Genomic DNA, 21,342 nt, shown 5'->3' on the forward strand with positions numbered 1-21,342 from the left:
CACGCACCCAAAACTAATTTAAGACGGAAATTAATAATTTTTTTTAAAAAAAAAAATTGTTGAAAAAGGGTTTGGATGAAGAAAATTTTTCGTCCAGACCAAGGTCCGGACAAAATTTTTTTTCGTCCAGACTATGGTCCAGACAAAAATTTTTTTCGTCCAGACGGAAAATATTTTCGTCCCGAAAAAAAAAATCTGGAGGAAATTTTTTTTTGTCTGGACCATGGTCTGGACGAAAATTTTCTTTGTCCGGACCTTGGTCTGGACGAAAATGTTTTTCGTCCGGAAATATTTTTTTTTTTTTTAAAAATTATTTTCTGACTTAGATTAATTTTTGGTGCGGTAATCGATAATCGCTAAGTTCTCGTTCATGTTGTTAATTACAAATCCCGCTTTTTTTTTTTTTTTAAAAACCGTCTTTTTTTTTTGTTTGAAAGATTTTAGTGAGACGGAAATTGACTTGTGTTTTAGTGAGACGGAAATTGCATTTTAGTGAGACGGAAATGGAGTTATGTTATGGAGGGCAAACTTGGAAATTTACATTATTGGTCGACGATAATTAGTAAATTGTCGACGACGTATAGCAGGACCCAATACTAACCCATTAACTAATCCAGCCCATTTATCCCTAACCCTAATTGTACCCACTAGGGCAGAGTACGGATCGGGTATTTGATCCAAAGTGCTAGTTCGGATCGGATATCCATATTAGAAATCTTGAAGTTAGATATCCAATATCCAAACCAAATGTTTCGGATATCCAATGTTCGGGTATCCAAATAATCGGATCGGATGCGGATATCCATCGGATGTCCATACTTTTGAATTTACTTTAAAAGTAAGTTTGAACCACGATTATATTCATAGTCTTACATGATGATTTTCTTTAGTATTCTGATTCCAATGTTCTCGACATAAAATTTAAGTACTACCTAGATATTTCTCTAATATTTTAAATATTAATTAAGTTGTTGTATCAAATGAAATTTTATTTTCTCGAAATTATACTAGAAAACTATAGTTTCGGATCGGATCGGATATCCAAATGTTTTAATTCTGTTCCGGGTGTAATTCCAGAGCAAGTATTGTTACCACCCGTGGCTTGTAGAATGATGTCTCGAGTTGGATTCCTCGCGTCTCTATCGTTCCTCTCGGCCTCTCCTGCAACAATGAACGAACTGAGGGCTTGGCTTGGTGCCAAGCGTACTCACTCCGACGCTCAAGTCAGTGAACTTAGTGGGATAAGTTGCTATTACCTGACTAAGGATATATTGTAGAGAGATAAGGAAGATATTACCAGATGAATAGTGATTCTTAGGTTAATTTATGGATCCTTTCCTCAATGAAGGTTGAGGAGTATTTATAGGCTTTCACCTTTTGTCACGTAGTGGCCAAGTGGCTAGCAGGTGGAAAGACCGTTCTACCCTCAGCCGATGGACCTATGGCAGGCCGGCCGAGGGTCTTGGATATGAGTACGCGGATATGTGTCCCTACTGGTGGTTGTCGCCGAGACCCCAGTGACAGCCGATGGGTTGCATCGGCTAGACTGTCTAAGTCGTTGACTTGTTGTGGATATCTTTGACCTTGCTCGATATGTTGACTTGGTGGCGGTGCGAGAATATGCCCCATCAATTTGCCCCCAGCGTAGTCTATGCCGTGGTATGGGCTCCGATGTATGCTGAGCGTATATTCTGCGAAAGTAATTTCTGAAACTTTCCTATATCGGCTTCTTCTATCTCGGCCTGGTTCTTATTAGGCCGTACCATATATATCCCCCCTCCGCATGGATGTGTAAAGGGCATCCGATGTGGAAGAGAAAGTGACGCTGGCCGAGACCAGGGTTGAGAGTGCCGGTTATTTTTGATTGCCCCCAGGCCGGTGCTCCCTAGCATGGTTGATCATGTGGCCGGCGGAGAACAGATACCCAGGAATTTGTTGAGGAAAATGAATAGGCAGAGATATGAAGGGGCGTGTTGAAGACGCTTGATCACTGTTGCGTTGATTGACGTTTAACTGTTGCGACGATTGACATTTCGTGGTTGCATGTCCGACACGTGTCCGCTTTCGCCGATTGGCCGACGCTTCATGGGTCATTTCGATTGGTCCTTCTTTATGGGCTTTTTCCTATAAATAGGGCAGTTGTTCCGTGAAATTGGCCACCAATTTCATTCTCCAAAATTTTCTTCTCTCTAAACTTCCAAGGCCTTCTTTGTCTTCTAATTTTCAGGGTTGCTACTCCGGCGAGTGTTTTTCTTTAAGGTAAACAAACAAATTTCCTTTCTTCTCTTGTTAAATAATCATTGCTATCATGTCTTTCGTGATTTGGGATTAGCGCTTCGGCGCCGGGGGTTCACGTCGCGTCTTGATGGGGAGGGGATACTAGAGGCCATCCCGATAAGGTTTGGGGTCCTAGGTCCCCTCTCCCGTAGTTAATCCATCAATTCGGAGGAGTGGGAGGATGAGGATGATGATCGATGATGATGAGAGGACTCCTTCGATGGTGAGAGGACTCTTTCGTTGTTGAGAGGCCGTCTGTCCCGGATCATGACGAGGCTCGCACAATCGGTCTTGATCGCGCTGGACTAATAAATTCGCCACTGTTTCGCGGGACTCTTTTCAAAGGCCATTTCTCCTTCGGTGATGGGTACAAGATCGTTATCCCTGAGGAGGGTCAGGCGGTCTGTTGCCCTCCCCCTGGTCACATCGGCGTGTATATCAGGCATCTGGAGTATGGGCTCCGGTTTCCTTTGAATGAACACGTCATGGCCATCATCAAAGCTATGAACGTCGCTGTGGCCCAACTGCATCCGTTGGCCATGAGGACGATAGTCGGCTTTGTGTGGCTTTGTCTCTTTAGGGGGGAGATCCCAACAGTAAACTTATTCCGCCGCCTTCACCATCTACGGCCTTCGATCGCCGGTAAAGTGGGGTGGTACAGCGTGCAGACGGAGCCAGGCTACGTCTCCGTGTCCATGCTTACCTCTTGTAAGGACTGGCAACGGCGGTGGGTGTACGTCCAAGTGCCTGAGGACTACCCATTGCCTCGGTCCTTCCAGAGCCTTGTTTACTTGCGGTGTGAGAACCGGGAAGAATATGATAGATGTGTTTCCCGGGGTAAAGTTAAGATGGACGCTTCGATGGTCCCTCTTCTTTGCGGAGGAAAACGGCGTGCGACTTTTTGACGCCGAGAAGGGATGGCTGCCCCCAACTCGATTATCCTTCAGGATGAGCGCTTTTTGCGCGTCGGCCTCATACCGGCCCTCAATCAGGGTGAGTGGGGTCGGTGTGAGGCCCATCTTTGCCTGTTGTATCCCTGTTTTAGAGCTTTGTTTCGCTTCCTATATGTAACTTTTGCTTGATTTCTTGCAGACCGATTTGGCCGGGATCTGTCCGAGAAGACCTTAAAGAGGTTGGGGCTTGATAAGGACGGGAAGGTGTAGACACCTCGTTTCTGCACCTCCCGCAAACCACCCGGTGATGATTGGGCCGCATGTTTGATTCGCGGAACGATTTGTGACAGTTCGTAAGTTTATCGTCAAGTGATTGCTCAAATATTAATGTCAACCTCTTAGTTGTCATCTACGTCCGGATACGGTCGTTTTGGCAGTAATTAGAGTACATTCGGAGTCCGGGTCAAAAACCGTCTCCATTTTTCGATAGTTTGTTAAATCCCGAGTCAGAATGTTCTGGAATGTTCCGGATATTTCTATTCCATATTTCACCAATTTTATCTTTTGGCAAATAATATTCCGTAATATTCACAAGATAATCGGATTATTTCCGTCCTACCATAACTCAAACGCGGAAATCTTTCTTCAGCAGGAGGAAACCTCCTGGGAATAGACGCAGCAGGTGCTGCGCCTCTTCCAAGGGACGCAGTGGCTGCTGCGCCTCTTCCCAGGCCCTTCTTTGCATGATTTACGTATCTTTTTTATATCTTTCCGAGATTCACTTCCAAAGAGTCTCCGAAACCCTACTCCTTCGTGTGATTAGTATAAATATGAGCTTTCGTTCCTCATATTTCTCACGCGAGTGTCCGCCCTTCTCTTCTCCCTTTGCATTCTAGACTTCGTTCTTACTAATTGGCGCCTACGTGCTTGGACTTCCGACCACGTAAGCTCGGATCTTTCCGGGTACCAGCCTCTCCGTTGCATGACCGACCAATTTGACCAACTCCACAATAATCAATCTAATTAATCAATTTATTTCAATCGTTTTCCTCTTACGAGGGCACTCTCTTTGCATTCGCGTCAAGCATTCACTAGTCGATACTTAGTTCATCTCGTTCCGTCAACATGTAAGTCTGAGGGTGTATACTCTCTTTATTTGTTGTATTTTACTTTTCGTATCATCGTTGTAAGGTTTATGTCGAAAACATCTTTTAAAACCGATTTCTAAAACCGTGCTTTAAAAACCTTTTTTGCGGATTTCCGATAAACAGATGACGTCGAGAAAAGACGCAAGAATCTGCGCCTCTTGAAGGAGCGCAGTTCTCTGCGCCTCTTCGTGAGGCCGCTGCATTCTCGCTTCTTTTCTTCTTCCTCGTCCTCTGTAATTCGTCTTTCTTATTTGTTTCTGTTCGTATTTCGTCAATTCGTTCGCATGATAGTTTAATAATTCACGTGTATATTTAATCATCATTAATTCACATGTATTTAATCATCATAAATCCGACTTAAATCCCTTATAATCAATATTTGCGGGTTTTCGTTATTAATATTCAATTCGGGTTTTAGAGATTCAATTCATTCATATTGAGTTTCTGGAATTCATTGTTGGTATATTTGCATCCGTATTCATTGTTAATTCATTGTATATTCATCATGTTTAGCCTAATTAATTGATCTTAATAGAGGACTCATTCATTAACATCGTCCCTTCATGTAATTAATCCGTTTAATTCCGTCTCATCCATGTTTTACTGTTTTTACGACCCATTCATATGTAAATAATCCTGTTAATCACTTCTATCCGAGTAATATCATCAATCGATCCATTAAAATTAACAATTAACATTAACGATTTGCAGTTCCGGCTTCACAGCCAGAACTCACCCTTGGAACAGACGCAGCAACTGCTGCGCCTCTTCCAGAGGGCGCAGCTCTGCTGCGCCTGTTCCAGGTTGAGTTATGTCCCTGAACTCCTTTTCTGCCTTGACTTAGTTTAATTAACCTACGTAATTATTTAACTAATATTCGTAATGTCACCTGGTTTCTATTCGTTAATTTATTTAATCCTTTCTTTTATTTCTCTTATTCCTTTTTCTCAAATTATTCGTTTTAAGGGTGTTTTCGACATAAATCGTCTATTCCGTTGTAATTATTGTAATTTTCATTATTGTAATTTTCTATCTTTATAATCTTTATCGTTTTATCCCTTGTATGTTTTCACATGTAATTTGACTTAAATCCAACTTCGACCCAATTGTATGCCTAATTAATTGTTCAACCGACTTAGTATTAATTCTCACATGCTAGGATTAAAACTTGGATGTTGCATTGCATGCATATAGCCGACGATATATCAAGTACGAATAACTTCCCTAATCATTAGTAGAGGCCGCTATCGAGGCGGGCGGGATTAGGTGTTCGATCAAAAGAGCTTCCTAATACGTACCCTCACCCCTTACTCCAGATCTTCGTGAACACCCGTGTTCATTGGCATCCACGAGAGTCATTCTAGACATAGAATGCTAAGGGCAACGATTGCTTAGTGTTCATGTCTTTACTTTGTGTCTTGACATGACACGAGGTATTCGAACGGTTCCAATTTCCCATAAAATTGGTGGCGACTCCATACAAAATGCAAACGCTTGTCCCCGTTTCTCACCAAGCGCCCCCGTGGGCGGCCCCCTGTCCACAGTTTGGCGACTCCGCTGGGGAGATACACTTACGTGTAGCTAGGGTGAAACTTGAACAAGGTTAGGGAATAAGTTTGTACAAGACAATTGTCGGTTTTCATAACTCGGTCTTCCTAGACCGTTTTATTCGGCCTTCCTAGGCCCAACCCAACCCATTCGACCAATTGTCCCGTCTAAACGGTCCTAATTCTTATTTGGGCCTAAGGATGGATAGCGATTGACGTCATCCATACCATGATGCTTACTCTTGTTTGTATCAAGGGCCTTCACTACTCGAGGGAATGGACTAGGAATCGGCCTTACTCTTGTTTGGCACGAGCCTCTCCACAGACTTCGGGTTTGATGGTTCGGTATGGCAACCCACCCTCTTAAACCAAAACCCTTTTAAATGCACTCAGCATCCCGTTATAATGCTTGTATAAATGTGTAAACCTTACGTGATCACCACTTCTAAACAAAACCATGACGAATTTTCAAAAAAATCAAAACTCATTTTCAAACAAGATTTTCGAAAAAGGGCCTTCAATTAGCGCAAAATCCGGTCAAAACTCTGTCCGTTTGTCAAGTCAAAATTCGGGCCGCAAGCCCATTTCAAAACCTCACTTCGAGTCCACTCCTGCAACTACACTACAGTTGACTAGGACACACATTTTCAAAGACCTTGTCTTTCTTCAAAACTCACTCAACACAAGTGGCACACACCCACTTCACGAGTCAAAACTTTTCTTCTTTTAGCAAGTGTGATAGAATAGTCGATCGTGTTTTGATTCGTCGCCGATCTCTTATCCAGTTTCCAAGATGCCTGGGTCAAGTGATGAAACAAACCCCTAGCAAATTCAAGAAAGTAGTGATCGAATCCTAGCCGCGATAGCCCAAATGCAAATCACTCAAGAACAAACCTACGACCGCCTCGAACTTATTGAAGGCCGTATCTTTGATGTAGAGGGAAGATTGCCTCCCCTTAAAGGCGAAGTACTACAATTTTCTGATGACGAGTCTAAAGATGAGAATCCTGCCCTAGGGACAACTTGGTGAGAAAAGACTCCAATACCTAGAGGAGCAATTGATGTACCTTAAGGGGGATGACATCTATAGGGAAAACAATCGCAAGTATGAAGCCGTCAATTCCAAATTGCCTACCAACTTTAGCATGACGGATATCCCTAAGTTTAAAGGACATGAGAACCCTTTGAACCACATACGCGCCTTCAAGGACTACATGTCTATCAAAGGCATCAAACCCGAGATGTTCTTAAGGATCTTTCCTTCATCTCTTGACACCATTCCAAAGCAATGGTTCTACACTTTGGATCACAAAAAGGTCGCTACTTGGGAAGACGCCGCGATCGAATTCTCAAAACAATACGCGGATAATGCCGAGATCCAAGTCAACATGCGTACCCTAAAGGTTCTTACCCAAAATGACAAAGAAGGGTTCACCGACTTCCTAAGTAGGTGGAGGAAGACTAGTACTCAACTAGTTGAACGCCCGGATGAGGCCACTCTTGTGGAAAAGTTCGTGGATAATCTCAAGCCCATATATGCCAGTCACTTGAGATACCAAAACATCAAGACTTTCAAGGACTTAACCGTACTAGGGACACGAATTGAAGATGACATCCGCAAAGGACTCTTGTCCAAAACGGTAGGTCGAGGATATCAAGGGTCCACAAGTCGTTCCTACGGCTCTACTAGCAAAACCGACGAAGTTAACCTTCTCGAGCCATCCAAGAAAACTAGCCCACCAAGGAAGTTCACAAACCTTGGGGATACATACTCCAACGCTCTAAAAAGGCTAATGAAGCAAGGTAAACTCCAACCCATTGGACCTACTCCCGAACCCGAAAAGAAGTCCAAATTCTGGGATGAAAACTCCTACTGTGAATACCATAGGGGCAAAGGGCACGACACAGAAAAATGCTACAAGTTGAAACACGTGCTTCAAGATATGATTGAAGATGGTCGACTTCCAATTCCACCAGGAGGTAAGCCCAACAACACTCAGAATCCTCTTGGAGTTCTAGTGATTACAAGTGACGAATCTACCTTAGATTGCTCACATCTCATTTCTCCCACCGAAAACGAAGTTCATGCAATTAAGAAAGAAAGGCTCTACTCTACTATCTCCCCTACCATTTCCGACTTCATCGCATGGGCAAGGAGTGTAGATAGACAAGTGTGGGAATTAGAAAACATGGTAACGACCTTACGCAATCCCAATGCAATACCTAAAGAACGTGTACCATTGATCTTCTCTCAAAATGCCACTATGCAAGAAGTAGTCGCCGTGGTCGATGGACTAGTCGATCAAATCATACGACTAGAAAATGATATCATGAGAATGAAGGAACTAGCTACAGTCAACGGGGTTTGGGCCGATAACGATGAAGACGAATACCTCATTGAAAACTCCTTAGTCAAGGAAATAGTCCAAAATGGTGAAGACCAAGATGTGGATCACCTAACTCGTTCGGGTCGTCCATATCAAAGCACTACTCAAAACGGTCCAACCAACGTCATCACACCAAATGACAATGAAGACGACCCCACTGATCATTTGCTCAAGCAATTACAGAAAACCAAGGCTAATCTTTCAGTCTGGCAACTAGTGGCAAGCTCATTTCCGCATCGCCAAGCTTTACTGCAAGCCTTGGCCAAATTGAATGTAGCACATAACTCCACTCCTGAAGATGTAGTCAACTTGGTCTTCCAAGAACCACCGAGGCTAAGTAATCCTATTACTTTCTCAGATGAAGACTTGCCACCTTTTGGCGCTAGTCACAACCTTGCTCTATACATCACTGTCATCTGTCTAAAGAAGAATGTGCCAATGACTTTGGTAGATGATGGCTCATGGTCAACGTCATACCCAAAACGGCATACAAACTAGGCATGAAGGAGTCGGATTGGACTCCCACCAATCAGGGTGTACGTGCATATGACGGTACACGACGAAAAGTGGTTGGACTTGCTAGCCTAACCATAGCCACGGGACCAATCGAGCGAAAAGCTAATTTCCAAATAGTGGACATCGAAGCTTCATTCAACATACTTTTGGTAAGGCCTTGGATTCACGCTTCCAAAGCGGTAACATCCACCCTCCACCAAAAGATCAAGATCCCACTAAATGGCAAAGTTGTGACGATCACTTCGTCACCCATCAAGGCGATAATTGAGAAGCAATCAAACAACCAAGTCCTTGCGGATCCCATATACGAACTTGGGGGCTTCCAAAGTGTGAGCGTCATAGAAAGTGAGTTGGCACCCTTATACTATAATCCCTACTCAAACTTGGTGGTCAACCACATACTCAAATCTCAGGGATACTTCCCTGGAATGCCTTTGAACCCAATCCGAAAGAACACCTTCGCACCATACAAGAAAGGCAACTCGACAAGGATACCACTTGGATTAGGATACAAACCCACAGCTGAAGAAGTTCTCGAAATGCTCGCTCAAGTCCAAAATCGCAAACACGTGGGAGTCCAAATGAGACCATATCTCCCCACTCTAAATGGGTACTTCGTTCAAGAAGGAAGTTTAGAACTCTTCCATGGATTTCCCGAACCTTGGCATTATCTCGAGAGGAAGTTAGCCGGAATCGAGATCTTTCACGATTGCTACTTCATTCCTCCCGAAACGGTTCCTACCGTCAAAACCCGTCAAGCACCTTGCTTCGACGAACAAGCTGTTAGCCTCTTGTTTGGAGAGGACCGATTCATTAGGGCGCGAGGATGAGATCATTACTATGATACTTCAAGACGATCGCTTCAACCCCACCGCGTTAATCACGTAAACCGACACAAAGTAGCGAAAGGATGGAGAAAATCTATCAAATGGACCAACAACCAAGGAAGACTCTTCAAGCTCACTCTTTGGAGAAGGAGAGATGTTCAAAGGAGAACCGAGAAGACGACGAGTTCGAGTCGGAGTCGGAGTCGGAGTCAGAGTCGGAGTCTAGAGAAGTCATTAGAGAGTCTACTCCTGTTGTCATCCCCACTCCCTTCGTTTCTCCTAGCTTAGCCTCGAGTAGTCACAGTAGTTCGGGAAATGCTCCAATTACTGTTCCTTTGCCGCCACTGACCATGGATCAGTTGGCTTCTTTGTTTCAACTTTACTCAAATCTTAATATGAATAAATCAGGTTCCGCTTACTCTCTGTGTTCTTTCGAGTGCAATTCTGTTTATGATGATACTGAGGATGACCAAGACCCAGACTTGACCGAAATACCTCCCTACGTAGCCAAAGAAATATTACAGGAAGGGGAAGGGGGACCAGTAATAGAGGACACCGAACCCATCAACGTAGGAACCGAATTAGAACCCAAAGAACTTAGGATAGGGACTACCTTGAGCTCTACCGAAAGGGCCGATTTCTTAGACCTCCTAAATGAATTCAAAGACGTTTTCGCTTGGTCCTACAAAGACATGCCAGGGATCGACAGGGATATCGCCGAACATAGAATTCCTATTAAGCCGGGTTTCAAACCTGTGAAACATAAGCTTCGACGAATGAGGACAGAATGGGCTCTAAAGATTAAGGAAGAGGTGGATAAACAATTCAAAGCCGGGTTCATCAAAGTTTCCGAGTACTCTGACTGGGTAGCCAACATAGTACCTGTGCCCAAAAAGGATGGGAGAATCCGTGTTTGTGTTGACTTCAGGGACTTAAACAAAGCAAGTCCAAAAGATGACTTCCCTCTACCTCACATTGACATATTGGTGGACAATACTGCAGACCACGCATTACTATCCTTCATGGATGGATATGCGGGATATAACCAAATCAAGATGGCCATGGAAGATATGCACAAGACCGCTTTCGTCACCCAATGGGGAACATATTGCTATACAGTAATGCCATTCGGATTGATCAACGCCGGAGCTACATACCAACGCACCGCGACTACACTCCTACATGACATGATGCACAAAGAAGTTGAGGTATATGTAGAAGACATGATCGTCAAATCCAAAGAAAGAGAGGGACATATTGCAAACCTTCGCAAGTTCTTCGCAAGGCTACGAAAGTACAACATGAGACTCAATCCTCAGAAATGCACATTTGGGGTAACATCCGGAAAACTCCTGGGATATGTCGTCAGCCAACGCGGTATAGAAATAGATCCCTCGAAAATCAAAGCTCTGATCGAAATGCCACAACCTCAAACAGAAAAAAGAAGTCGAGGATTCTGGGAAAGGTACAATATATAAGTCGATTCATATCGAAACTTACCATGATTTGCGAGCCTATCTTCAAGAAACTCAAGAAAACAGACCACACCATGTGGGATGACGATTGTCAAAAGGCGTTTGACCGAATCAAGGAGATATTGGCTAAACCACCAGTGCTCATGCCACCACAACGAGATCAACCTCTTGGTTTATATCTCACAAGAATCGAAAGCGCCATGGGTGCTATGTTGGCTCAAACTGTAGGAAGTGAAGAAAGAGCTATTTACTATCTAAGTAAGAAGTTCTTGGAATATGAGTGCAAATACTCGCAACTCGAAAAGACATGCCTCGCTCTTGTGTGGGCGACGAAGAAGCTACGTCACTACATGCTTAGCTACTCCGTCAAGATATATTCCAAAATGGATCCAGTCAAATACCTCTTCGAGAAACCCGTCCTCAACGGACGTCTCGCAAGGTGGACTCTGATGCTCTCAGAATTCGACCTCAAATATGTCCCACTGAAAGTCATAAAAGGTCGCGCCGTCGCCGAGTTCTTCGCAGAAAATCCTATCAACGACGCACAAACCATAGACACTTGGTCATTTCCCGACGAGGACATTGTAATATTTCAAAAAAAAAAAAAAAAAAAAAAAATGTATATAATAATAATAATAATAAAATAATACTCCCTCCAGTTTGCTATTTTTTTTCCTTTTGATATGGGCACAAGGATTAAGGGTAAGAGTATATATTATTAATTAACCCTTATGATATTTTTTTATCCGTTAATACGAAAATATAGTTAATATCGGAACCACGTATATATGAGAGACGGACCAAAACGGATAGCTATGCTACGTGTCTAACAAAAGCAGAGGGTTTGCATACTCATCAATTCCTGCATTTACGTGCACCTTTGCATGTAATTTTTGATAAGATTGCCATGTATGCTTGGACCTTCTATAAATAGAAAGCCGTACGTGAAAATTTTAGAAAACAAGTTTGGTTTACGTCATACATAAAAATAAAGACACAAGTATAAAAGTAAGAAGTGTTTTATAATATTTCGTAATTACAACTTACTCCATATATAAGAATAAGGTATGATTTCGGGACCCTTCGTCGATATAAGTAATTGTTTACATTTGAAATAAGATAGTAGAAATAACATGTTATATTAGTTTTATTGTTATTTTCATCTTATAATCGTTATACTGCCCACATGTTATATTATTTACCGTCTTATAAAGTTATAAGAGTACTGTCGTTATAATGCATCATTGGCCAATTATAGCATTCGGGATACGATTATTGAAATGAGACGACATTATTTTGTCCTGTGTACATGGAAGAAGGGGAGGGGGGAGTATGACCCCATATAAACAAAGAGGGGAAGGGAAAGTATGGCCCCATATGAACGTTAATTATGTTATCCGGCTAAGGCCGAGATGGGTCTCAGACCCGGATTTCTTATACTATGTACACAAAAATGGACTTAGGCTGGGGGAGTCTTGACTCCGTAAATAAGTCTCTTTTCAGTAATAGTAGGCCGATATGATTATGATAAGTGAAGGATTTATGTCATTTTTAGTATTCTCTTTATTCCATAAATATGTATTCTTGGGAGACCCATATGAGAAGGATAAAAATAATAGTAAATAAAATAATGGAATGTAAGGCCATTATAGGGAACCGGAGTCATACTCAGCCTGTGGTTGGCTGATCCGTTACTTTCATTTTTCTTTTCAGGTTGTTGTGCTAAGGGAATGCGGGAGTAAGAATGTGGGAAGGAACTGATGCTGTTTTAAAAATAATGTGTAATAAGATAGACTTGTATAATATAATCCTTCAAATGTTAAGATAATAATAGCCTTGTATTTCCTGTAGAGGGAATACGGCGGTAGCGCCTGGGACAATTTTTCTGTTTACCTTTTTATTTCTGTAAACATTGTTAATAAATAAAAGGGTCACTTTTGTACTCCTTGTTTTATTTTAAAATGTCAGGGCGTTACAAATTGGTATCAGAGCTATACAAAAAAAAAAAAAAAAAATGAGAGAGGGGTAGATACCATAGGATTTTTTTTTTTTTATTTAATGTATGTTGTTATAATCATTTAGCTTCATGAATTTTATGCCATTGATATTTAAATTTGTTTTATTATAGAAACCACGATGGTTAGACCTCACCCATATGATTTGGTTATGGATCCATCCGAAAAAGTATCACAGCACGTGGCACGGCTGAGGAAGGCCTTATCAGAACACAATGTTTTGTTCCCTGCATATCCTATGAGCGAACCTTTTAAGGCCGACTGTCTTATAAAAACCCTGCCCAATATTATTCCATGGAAAACTTTTAAGGAGAGATACTATGATCTTGTGGTGAATGGGGCTCCAAATCATTCGAAATACTTACATAAAGGGGCGTTTTACGATATATGGGTCCCCACTTTTGAAGCCTTGGCTTGGGAACTCATAACTCTTGAAAGAAAAAGAGTTGTTTATCTATCAGATGATAACGGGAATGAACATGGAAATGCTAATAAAAGTACCGAGACCAATGAAAATATGGATGACAGTCCCACTACTGATCCTCTAAAAGAAGAATTTGGTTCAGAAAGTGATAATTAGGAAGTTAGTACCAGTTATGTTGTTAGACAATGTATATAAATAATGTAAACTAAAAAGGCGGCTCACTAGGTTTATAGTTTAGTGGTTGTTAGTATGTAAATTTTGACGGATAATCAGTGACTAGCAATCGTTATCCCTCGAAAATGTTTATGTACATAAATAATGTATGATGTGAAATATAAATAACCTTTGTGAATTACTTAGAAACCTTACTACGAGACCATACTTTATTATTTTTGTTTGTTGACTAATTAGTTATATTTTTGTTATAATACGTAGTATGACGCTATCAAATCTGTACGATTTAGCTATGAAGCCAGGTGACCAGGTCTCCTCGCATATTGATCGTTTAAGGAAGGTTTTTAAGGATTACGCATTCTATTTCCCTTTCTACTCCATCTCGGAACCATATGAAGCTTATTGTCTTCTTATGACCTTGCAGCACACAATTCCATGGGCCACCTTTAAACAGAAATATTCCGACATGCTTATTTATGGAATACCCAATCACTCCAAGTACTTTCGTGTTGGATTAATTTTTTGAGATGGTCTCCTACCTTTGAAGAATTGGCTTTAGAACTTACCACTTTTGAGGAAAATAATGTTGTTTATGCATCAGACGATGAATCGGATCACAACTACTTGGTTTTGGAAGACTACAATTTATATAATGGAGTAAACACTGGTAATAATGAAGACTATGGTACAGTAACACAGGAGTGGAGCTCCGCTGGAAGTAATGATTAAGAGGTTCCTAAACAATGGTTGTTACTGGGAAAAAGGGTTGGAAATAAGCAAACAAAATGAAAGTATGTAACTCTGTTGGGGATTGTAGAATAAATAAGGACGACCACCCTATCTTGGTATATAGTTTGTAAATAGAACGATGTTTTCAGAAATGGTAAATAGTGTGAATGTATAATATATGTACACTAGTTAATATTGTATACATATGTTTGTAGTGTGTATGTATAATAACTGTAATGAGTTTTCAACGTATATGTACATATTTTATATTTACTCATAAATATCTAATCCATGTGTTTTATGGTTAATAGGATGGCAAACCCTAATAATTTAGAAGTTGATCAATCAATATCTGATAATCATTCGGATATCAGAAATCTTGCCACCTTAGTAAGCGAAGCTATAAGGAACAACAAACTTAATAATGAGGAAGATAGTATTCAATATTTTAAGAAAATGGGAAATTGTAATCCAAAAACTTATGATGGGAAATTAGATCCAGTGGAACTTGAAAACTGGATAAGAAGTCTTGACAAACTTTTTGATGCTATACAATGCCCCGAAAAATGGAGGGTGGAATTTGCGGTATATTACTTAGTAGGGCAAGCTGACTTATGGTGGGAAACAGTGAAAGAAAGGAAAAATGAGGAAGGATTTGATTGGACTCAATTTAAGAAACTTATGAGATCAAAGTTTTATCCTCCCTCACTTAGGAAGGAAAAAGAGGAAGAATTTAATAAGTTGAAACAGGGGACAATGTCAGTCATGTTATATGCCACCAAGTTCATGGAATTGTCCCGATTTGCCCCACATATGGTGGCAACAGAAGAATTAAGAATGAATCGCTTTGAAAGAGGACTTGGTTGGAATCTTCGTGACAGGTTATCTACGCATACTTGTTCAACCTATCAGGACATGTATGATAAGGCTACAAATGCAGAAAGGATAATAAATGAAAAAGATGTTGAACAAGTGGGGAATAAAAGGAAGTTTGAAAACGATCGAGTTAACGGGAGAAATTTTTACAAACCACCAAACTTTGGGAAGATTCCTTATAACCAATTCCAAGATAGAAACCCGGTACCCCATTGTGCGGATGCGGTCGCACGAATCACCCTACCGGTCGGTGTAAACTTTTAAACCTACGATGTTATGAATGTGGAAGCCCAAATCACGTAAGGAATAATTGTCCAAGACGGAGGACAATGGTGTCGGGAAATAATCCTACCTCTATACCTTCTACATCTATTCCAAAACCACAGGGACGCCAAGCTCAAAAACCAGGCCCAACTCGAGGAAGGATGTATGTAATGAATTCCCAGGAGGTGGAATCTTCTGACGACGTGATTACGGGTAACCTTTTTCTAAATTCTACTCCCGTTAATGTCTTATTTGATACTGGAGCATCATATTCCTTTATATCTGAATTGTTAAGTAAAAAGTTAAAGTTAACACCTCACCATCAGGGTTTAAGACTTTCAATTGGATTACCAACTGGAGAGATAGTTAAGTGTTCTACCTTGTATAAAGATTGTGTTTTAACAATAGGGAAAAGATACTTCCTCACAGATCTTGTTAAATTTAACCTACAAGATTTTGATATTGTATTAGGAATGGATTGGCTTGCAAAGAATCACGTGATATTAGATTGTCACGAAAAGTCATTAACAATTATGAGGCGGATGGAGAGAAAATGCTTTTCCGAAATAATAAAGCTTATAAAGGAGTTAGAATAATATCCTTCCTAAAGGCACTAAAATTAATACGACAAGGTTGCAATGGTTACCTATGTGACATTTCTAAACCTTCAAAACTTGAGCCAAATATAACCAACATACCAGTGGTTAAGGAATTCTCAGATGTGTTTCCTGAAGAAATTTCGGGAATACCCCCATATCGAGAAGTGGAGTTCACTATTGAATTGGTGCCTGGAAGTACACCAATTTCAAAAGCCCCTTATAGGATGGCTCCGCAGAATCGAAAGAATTAAAGAAACAACTAGATGAGTTGTTAGAAAAAGGATATATAAAACCCAGTACCTCACCTTGGGAGCACACCGTGCTATTTGTCAAAAAGAAGGATGGAAGCTTGAGGTTGTGTATAGACTATAGAGAACTTAACAAAATCACTATAAAGAATAAGTATCCTATACCTCGTATAGATGACCTTTTTGATCAGTTACAAGGTTGTGCTATTTTCTCAAAAATTGATCTTCATTCCGGATATCACCAAATGAGAATAAAGACCGAAGATACTCCTAAAACAGCTTTTAGAACAAGATATGGACATTATGAGTATATGGTAATGCCGTTCGGACTCACTAATGCTCCTGCAGTTTTCATGGATCTTATGAACAGAGTATTCAAATCTTACTTGGACAAATTTGTTATTATTTTTATTGACGATATCCTTGTATACTCTAAGAATGAGGAAGATCATGCTCAACACTTAAGAATAGTTTTGGAAACCTTAAGAGAAAATCAATTATTCGCCACATTTAAGAAGTGTGCATTTTGGTTAAAGGAAATAAATTTCTTAGGCCATGTTGTCTCAAGTAAAGGAATACAGGTAGACCCTGAAAAGATTGAGACCATTATGAGTTGGCCTGTGCTTAAAAATGTGGCTGAAGTACGTAGCTTTCTGGGTTTAGCTGGGTACTATCGACGTTTTGTAAAAGATTTTTCAAAACTGGTCCAACCACTCACAAATCTCGTGAGAAAAAGTACAAAGTTTGAGTGGAGTGAAAAATGTGATAGGGCATTTTCTGAATTAAAGGGTAAAGTTACTTCCGCCCCTATTCTTTCTATCCCAAATGGCACAGATGACTTAGAAGTATATAGTGATGCCTCGAAACAAGGATTAGGATGTGTGTTAATGCAAAATGGAAAAGTAATTGCTTATGCTTCAAGACAATTAAAAACCCATGAGCATAATTATCCCACTCATGATTTAGAACTTCTTTGCAGTAGAGTTTTTGCCTTAAAAATTTGGAGACATTATCTTTATGGAGTCCGGTGCCGTATGTATACGGATCATAAAAGCTTGAAGTACCTCTTTACCCAAAAAGAGATCAATATGAGGCAACGCCGGTGGCTTGAATTTCTCAAAGATTATGACTTAGATATTCAATATCACCCGGGCAAAGCTAATGTAGTAGCAGACGCACTTAGCCGAAAGCCTTTTTCGACCCTTAATGTGCTTACGGTTAAACAACCTTGTATTCAAAATGATATGGAAAGATTGGACATACAAATGGTTGTGGGTAATCTGACAGGATATATAGCAAATCTAGAAATACGAGCAACCTTGAGTGACGAAATAAAAGAAGCCCAAAGAACCGACCCTCAACTAGAGAAAATCCGAAAAGATATACAAAAAGGAAAGGCGTATGGCTTCATAATCCAAGAAGATGGGTCACTTTGGTTTCAAAACCGCTTATGTGTACCAAATTCAGAAACCCTTAAAAAGAAAATATTGGATGAAGCACATAACTCCCGATATTCGATACATCCTGGAGGAAATAAGATGTACAAAGATATTCGACATATGTTCTGGTGGAGTAATATGAAACAAGAGATAGCCGAATTTGTTATGAAATGTTTAACATGTCAACGAGTAAAGATCGAACATCAGCGGCCGGGCGGCCTTTTACAACCTTTAGATATTCCTATATGGAAATGGGAATCAATTACAATGGATTTCGTAACAGGACTGCCTACAACGTCACAAGGAATGAATGAAATATGGGTAATAGTGGACAGATTAACCAAAAGTGCTCACTTTTTAGCCACTAAGACCTCATGGAATTCAGAGCAGTTAGCTATAAAATACATAAAGGAAATAGTCAGATTACATGGAGTTCCTAAAACAATTGTATCTGATAGGGATACAAATTTTCTTGCTAAGTTTTGGAAAAGTTTCCAAACAGCATTGGGAACTCAACTTAATTACAGATGCTTTTCACCCATGAGACGATGGTCAAAGTGAAAGGACAATACAAACGTTAGAAGACTTGTTAAGAGCATGTATTTTGGAATTTCAAGGCTCATGGGAGAAACACTTACCCTTAATAGAGTTTTCTTATAATAATAGTTACCATGCTAGTATTGGTATGGCTCCCTATGAAGCTTTATATGGACAAAAGTGCAGAACACCCTTGTGTTGGAATGACATAGATGAAACCAGGATCATTGGACCTGATCTGATTCAAGAAACTACAGATAAAATAAGAATTATAAGAGAGAAAATGAGAACTGCTCAAAGTCGACAAAAGAGTTATGCCGACTTAAAAAGACGACCCTTAGAATTTCAGGAAGGTGATTCAGTATTTTTAAAAGTATCTCCTACAAAAGGAGTGGTACGTTTTGGAAAACAGAGAAAGTTAAGCCCAAGGTATATAGGGCCATTCGAAATAATAGAACGAGTGGGAGATGTGGCATATCGATTACTTCTTCCGATAGAGCTGTCAAAAATTCATGACGTTTTCCACATCTCAGTGTTAAAGAAATATATCTCTGACCCTAGTCATGTAATTACCATACCACCGTTACAAGTTAGGGAAGATCTTAGTTACGAGGAACTACCAATTCAAATTTTGGATTACAAAGAGAAAGTCCTCCGTAACAAGACCATTTCATTGGTGAAAGTTCTTTGGTCTCGTCATGAAGAAACAGAAGCAACATGGGAAGTAGAACAGGAGATGAAAGACAAATACCCTCATCTGTTCCAGTAAATAAGGTAATTCAGATATGGCAAGTTATTAGAAGTTTCGGGGACGAAACTTATTATTAGGAGGGTAGAATGTAATATTTCAAAAAAAAAAAAAAAAAAAAAAAAAAAAAAAAAATATATATAATAATAATAATAAAATAATACTCCCTCCAGTTTGCTATTTTTTTTCCTTTTGATATGGGCACAAGGATTAAGGGTAAGAGTATATATTATTAATTAACCCTTATGATATTTTTTTATCCGTTAATACGAAAATATAGTTAATATCGGAACCACGTATATATGAGAGACGGACCAAAACGGATAGCTATGCTACGTGTCTAACAAAAGCAGAGGGTTTGCATACTCATCAATTCCTGCATTTACGTGCACCTTTGCATGTAATTTTTGATAAGATTGCCATGTATGCTTGGACCTTCTATAAATAGAAAGCCGTACGTGAAAATTTTAGAAAACAAGTTTGGTTTACGTCATACATAAAAATAAAGACACAAGTATAAAAGTAAGAAGTGTTTTATAATATTTCGTAATTACAACTTACTCCATATATAAGAATAAGGTATGATTTCGGGACCCTTCGTCGATATAAGTAATTGTTTACATTTGAAATAAGATAGTAGAAATAACATGTTATATTAGTTTTATTGTTATTTTCATCTTATAATCGTTATACTGCCCACATGTTATATTAGTTTTATTGTTATTTTCATCTTATAATCGTTATACTGCCCACATGTTATATTATTTACCGTCTTATAAAGTTATAAGAGTACTGTCGTTATAATGCATCATTGGCCAATTATAGCATTCGGGATACGATTATTGAAATGAGACGACATTATTTTGTCCTGTGTACATGGAAGAAGGGGAGGGGGGAGTATGACCCCATATAAACAAAGAGGGGAAGGGAAAGTATGGCCCCATATGAACGTTAATTATGTTATCCGGCTAAGGCCGAGATGGGTCTCAGACCCGGATTTCTTATACTATGTACACAAAAATGGACTTAGGCTGGGGGAGTCTTGACTCCGTAAATAAGTCTCTTTTCAGTAATAGTAGGCCGATATGATTATGATAAGTGAAGGATTTATGTCATTTTTAGTATTCTCTTTATTCCATAAATATGTATTCTTGGGAGACCCATATGAGAAGGATAAAAATAATAGTAAATAAAATAATGGAATGTAAGGCCATTATAGGGAACCGGAGTCATACTCAGCCTGTGGTTGGCTGATCCGTTACTTTCATTTTTCTTTTCAGGTTGTTGTGCTAAGGGAATGCGGGAGTAAGAATGTGGGAAGGAACTGATGCTGTTTTAAAAATAATGTGTAATAAGATAGACTTGTATAATATAATCCTTCAAATGTTAAGATAATAATAGCCTTGTATTTCCTGTAGAGGGAATACGGCGGTAGCGCCTGGGACAATTTTTCTGTTTACCTTTTTATTTCTGTAAACATTGTTAATAAATAAAAGGGTCACTTTTGTACTCCTTGTTTTATTTTAAAATGTCAGGGCATTACAGACATACTTCAAACAGACGTGGACTCTTGGGATCTATACTTTGATGGAGCATCAAATTTAAGAGGATTCGGAATAGGAGTGTTGCTCATTTCTCCTGAAGGGGAGCATACACCGATTGCTGTCAAACTCGACTTCGAGGTGACAAACAACGCCGCAGAGTATGAAGCTTGTCTCATCGGATTACAAGCGGCAGTAAGCTTAGGCATCAAAAACCTCCGAGTACATGGGGATTCATCACTGATCATCAATCAAGTTACAGGGTCTTGGAAAATCCGAAGCGAAAGCCTCGCACCCTATCAGGCTAGAATAGACCAAGTGGCTCAATTCTTCGATCACGTAACCTACTTACACCTACCTCGAGAGGAAAATCAATTTGCGGACGCTCTTGCGAAACTTGCATCTTTGATAAATATGCCAGACCACATGGTAGAAATGCCTTTGTGTATTGAACGACGATCGGAACCGGCTTATGTCCATCAAATCACCAATGAAGAAGAAATCGCGCAGGAACCCTGGTTCCAAGCGATCCTGAATTTCAAGCTCAATGGTACCTATCCACCAGATATGGACAAAAGGGGACAACGTGCTATACGCCTATTAGCTTCCCAATACATCCTCATGCAAGGAGAATTATACAAAAGAACACCTCTTGGTGTAGTCCTACGTTGCCTTGAT

General features: G+C 40.0%; 1 protein-coding gene across 1 annotated transcript; it reads left to right on the forward strand.

The window, feature by feature from the left end:
• The first annotated feature begins 18,523 nt into the window (after window positions 1-18,523).
• On the forward strand, window positions 18,524-19,144 carry LOC141600631 (uncharacterized). Its single transcript, XM_074420877.1, has one exon. It carries the CDS (start codon window positions 18,524-18,526, stop codon window positions 19,142-19,144), a length of 621 nt encoding a protein of 206 aa, XP_074276978.1.
• The last annotated feature ends 2,198 nt before the right edge of the window (window positions 19,145-21,342 follow it).

Source organism: Silene latifolia, chromosome 9 (genome assembly GCF_048544455.1).
Source record: "Silene latifolia isolate original U9 population chromosome 9, ASM4854445v1, whole genome shotgun sequence".
Lineage (NCBI taxonomy): Eukaryota > Viridiplantae > Streptophyta > Magnoliopsida > Caryophyllales > Caryophyllaceae > Silene > Silene latifolia.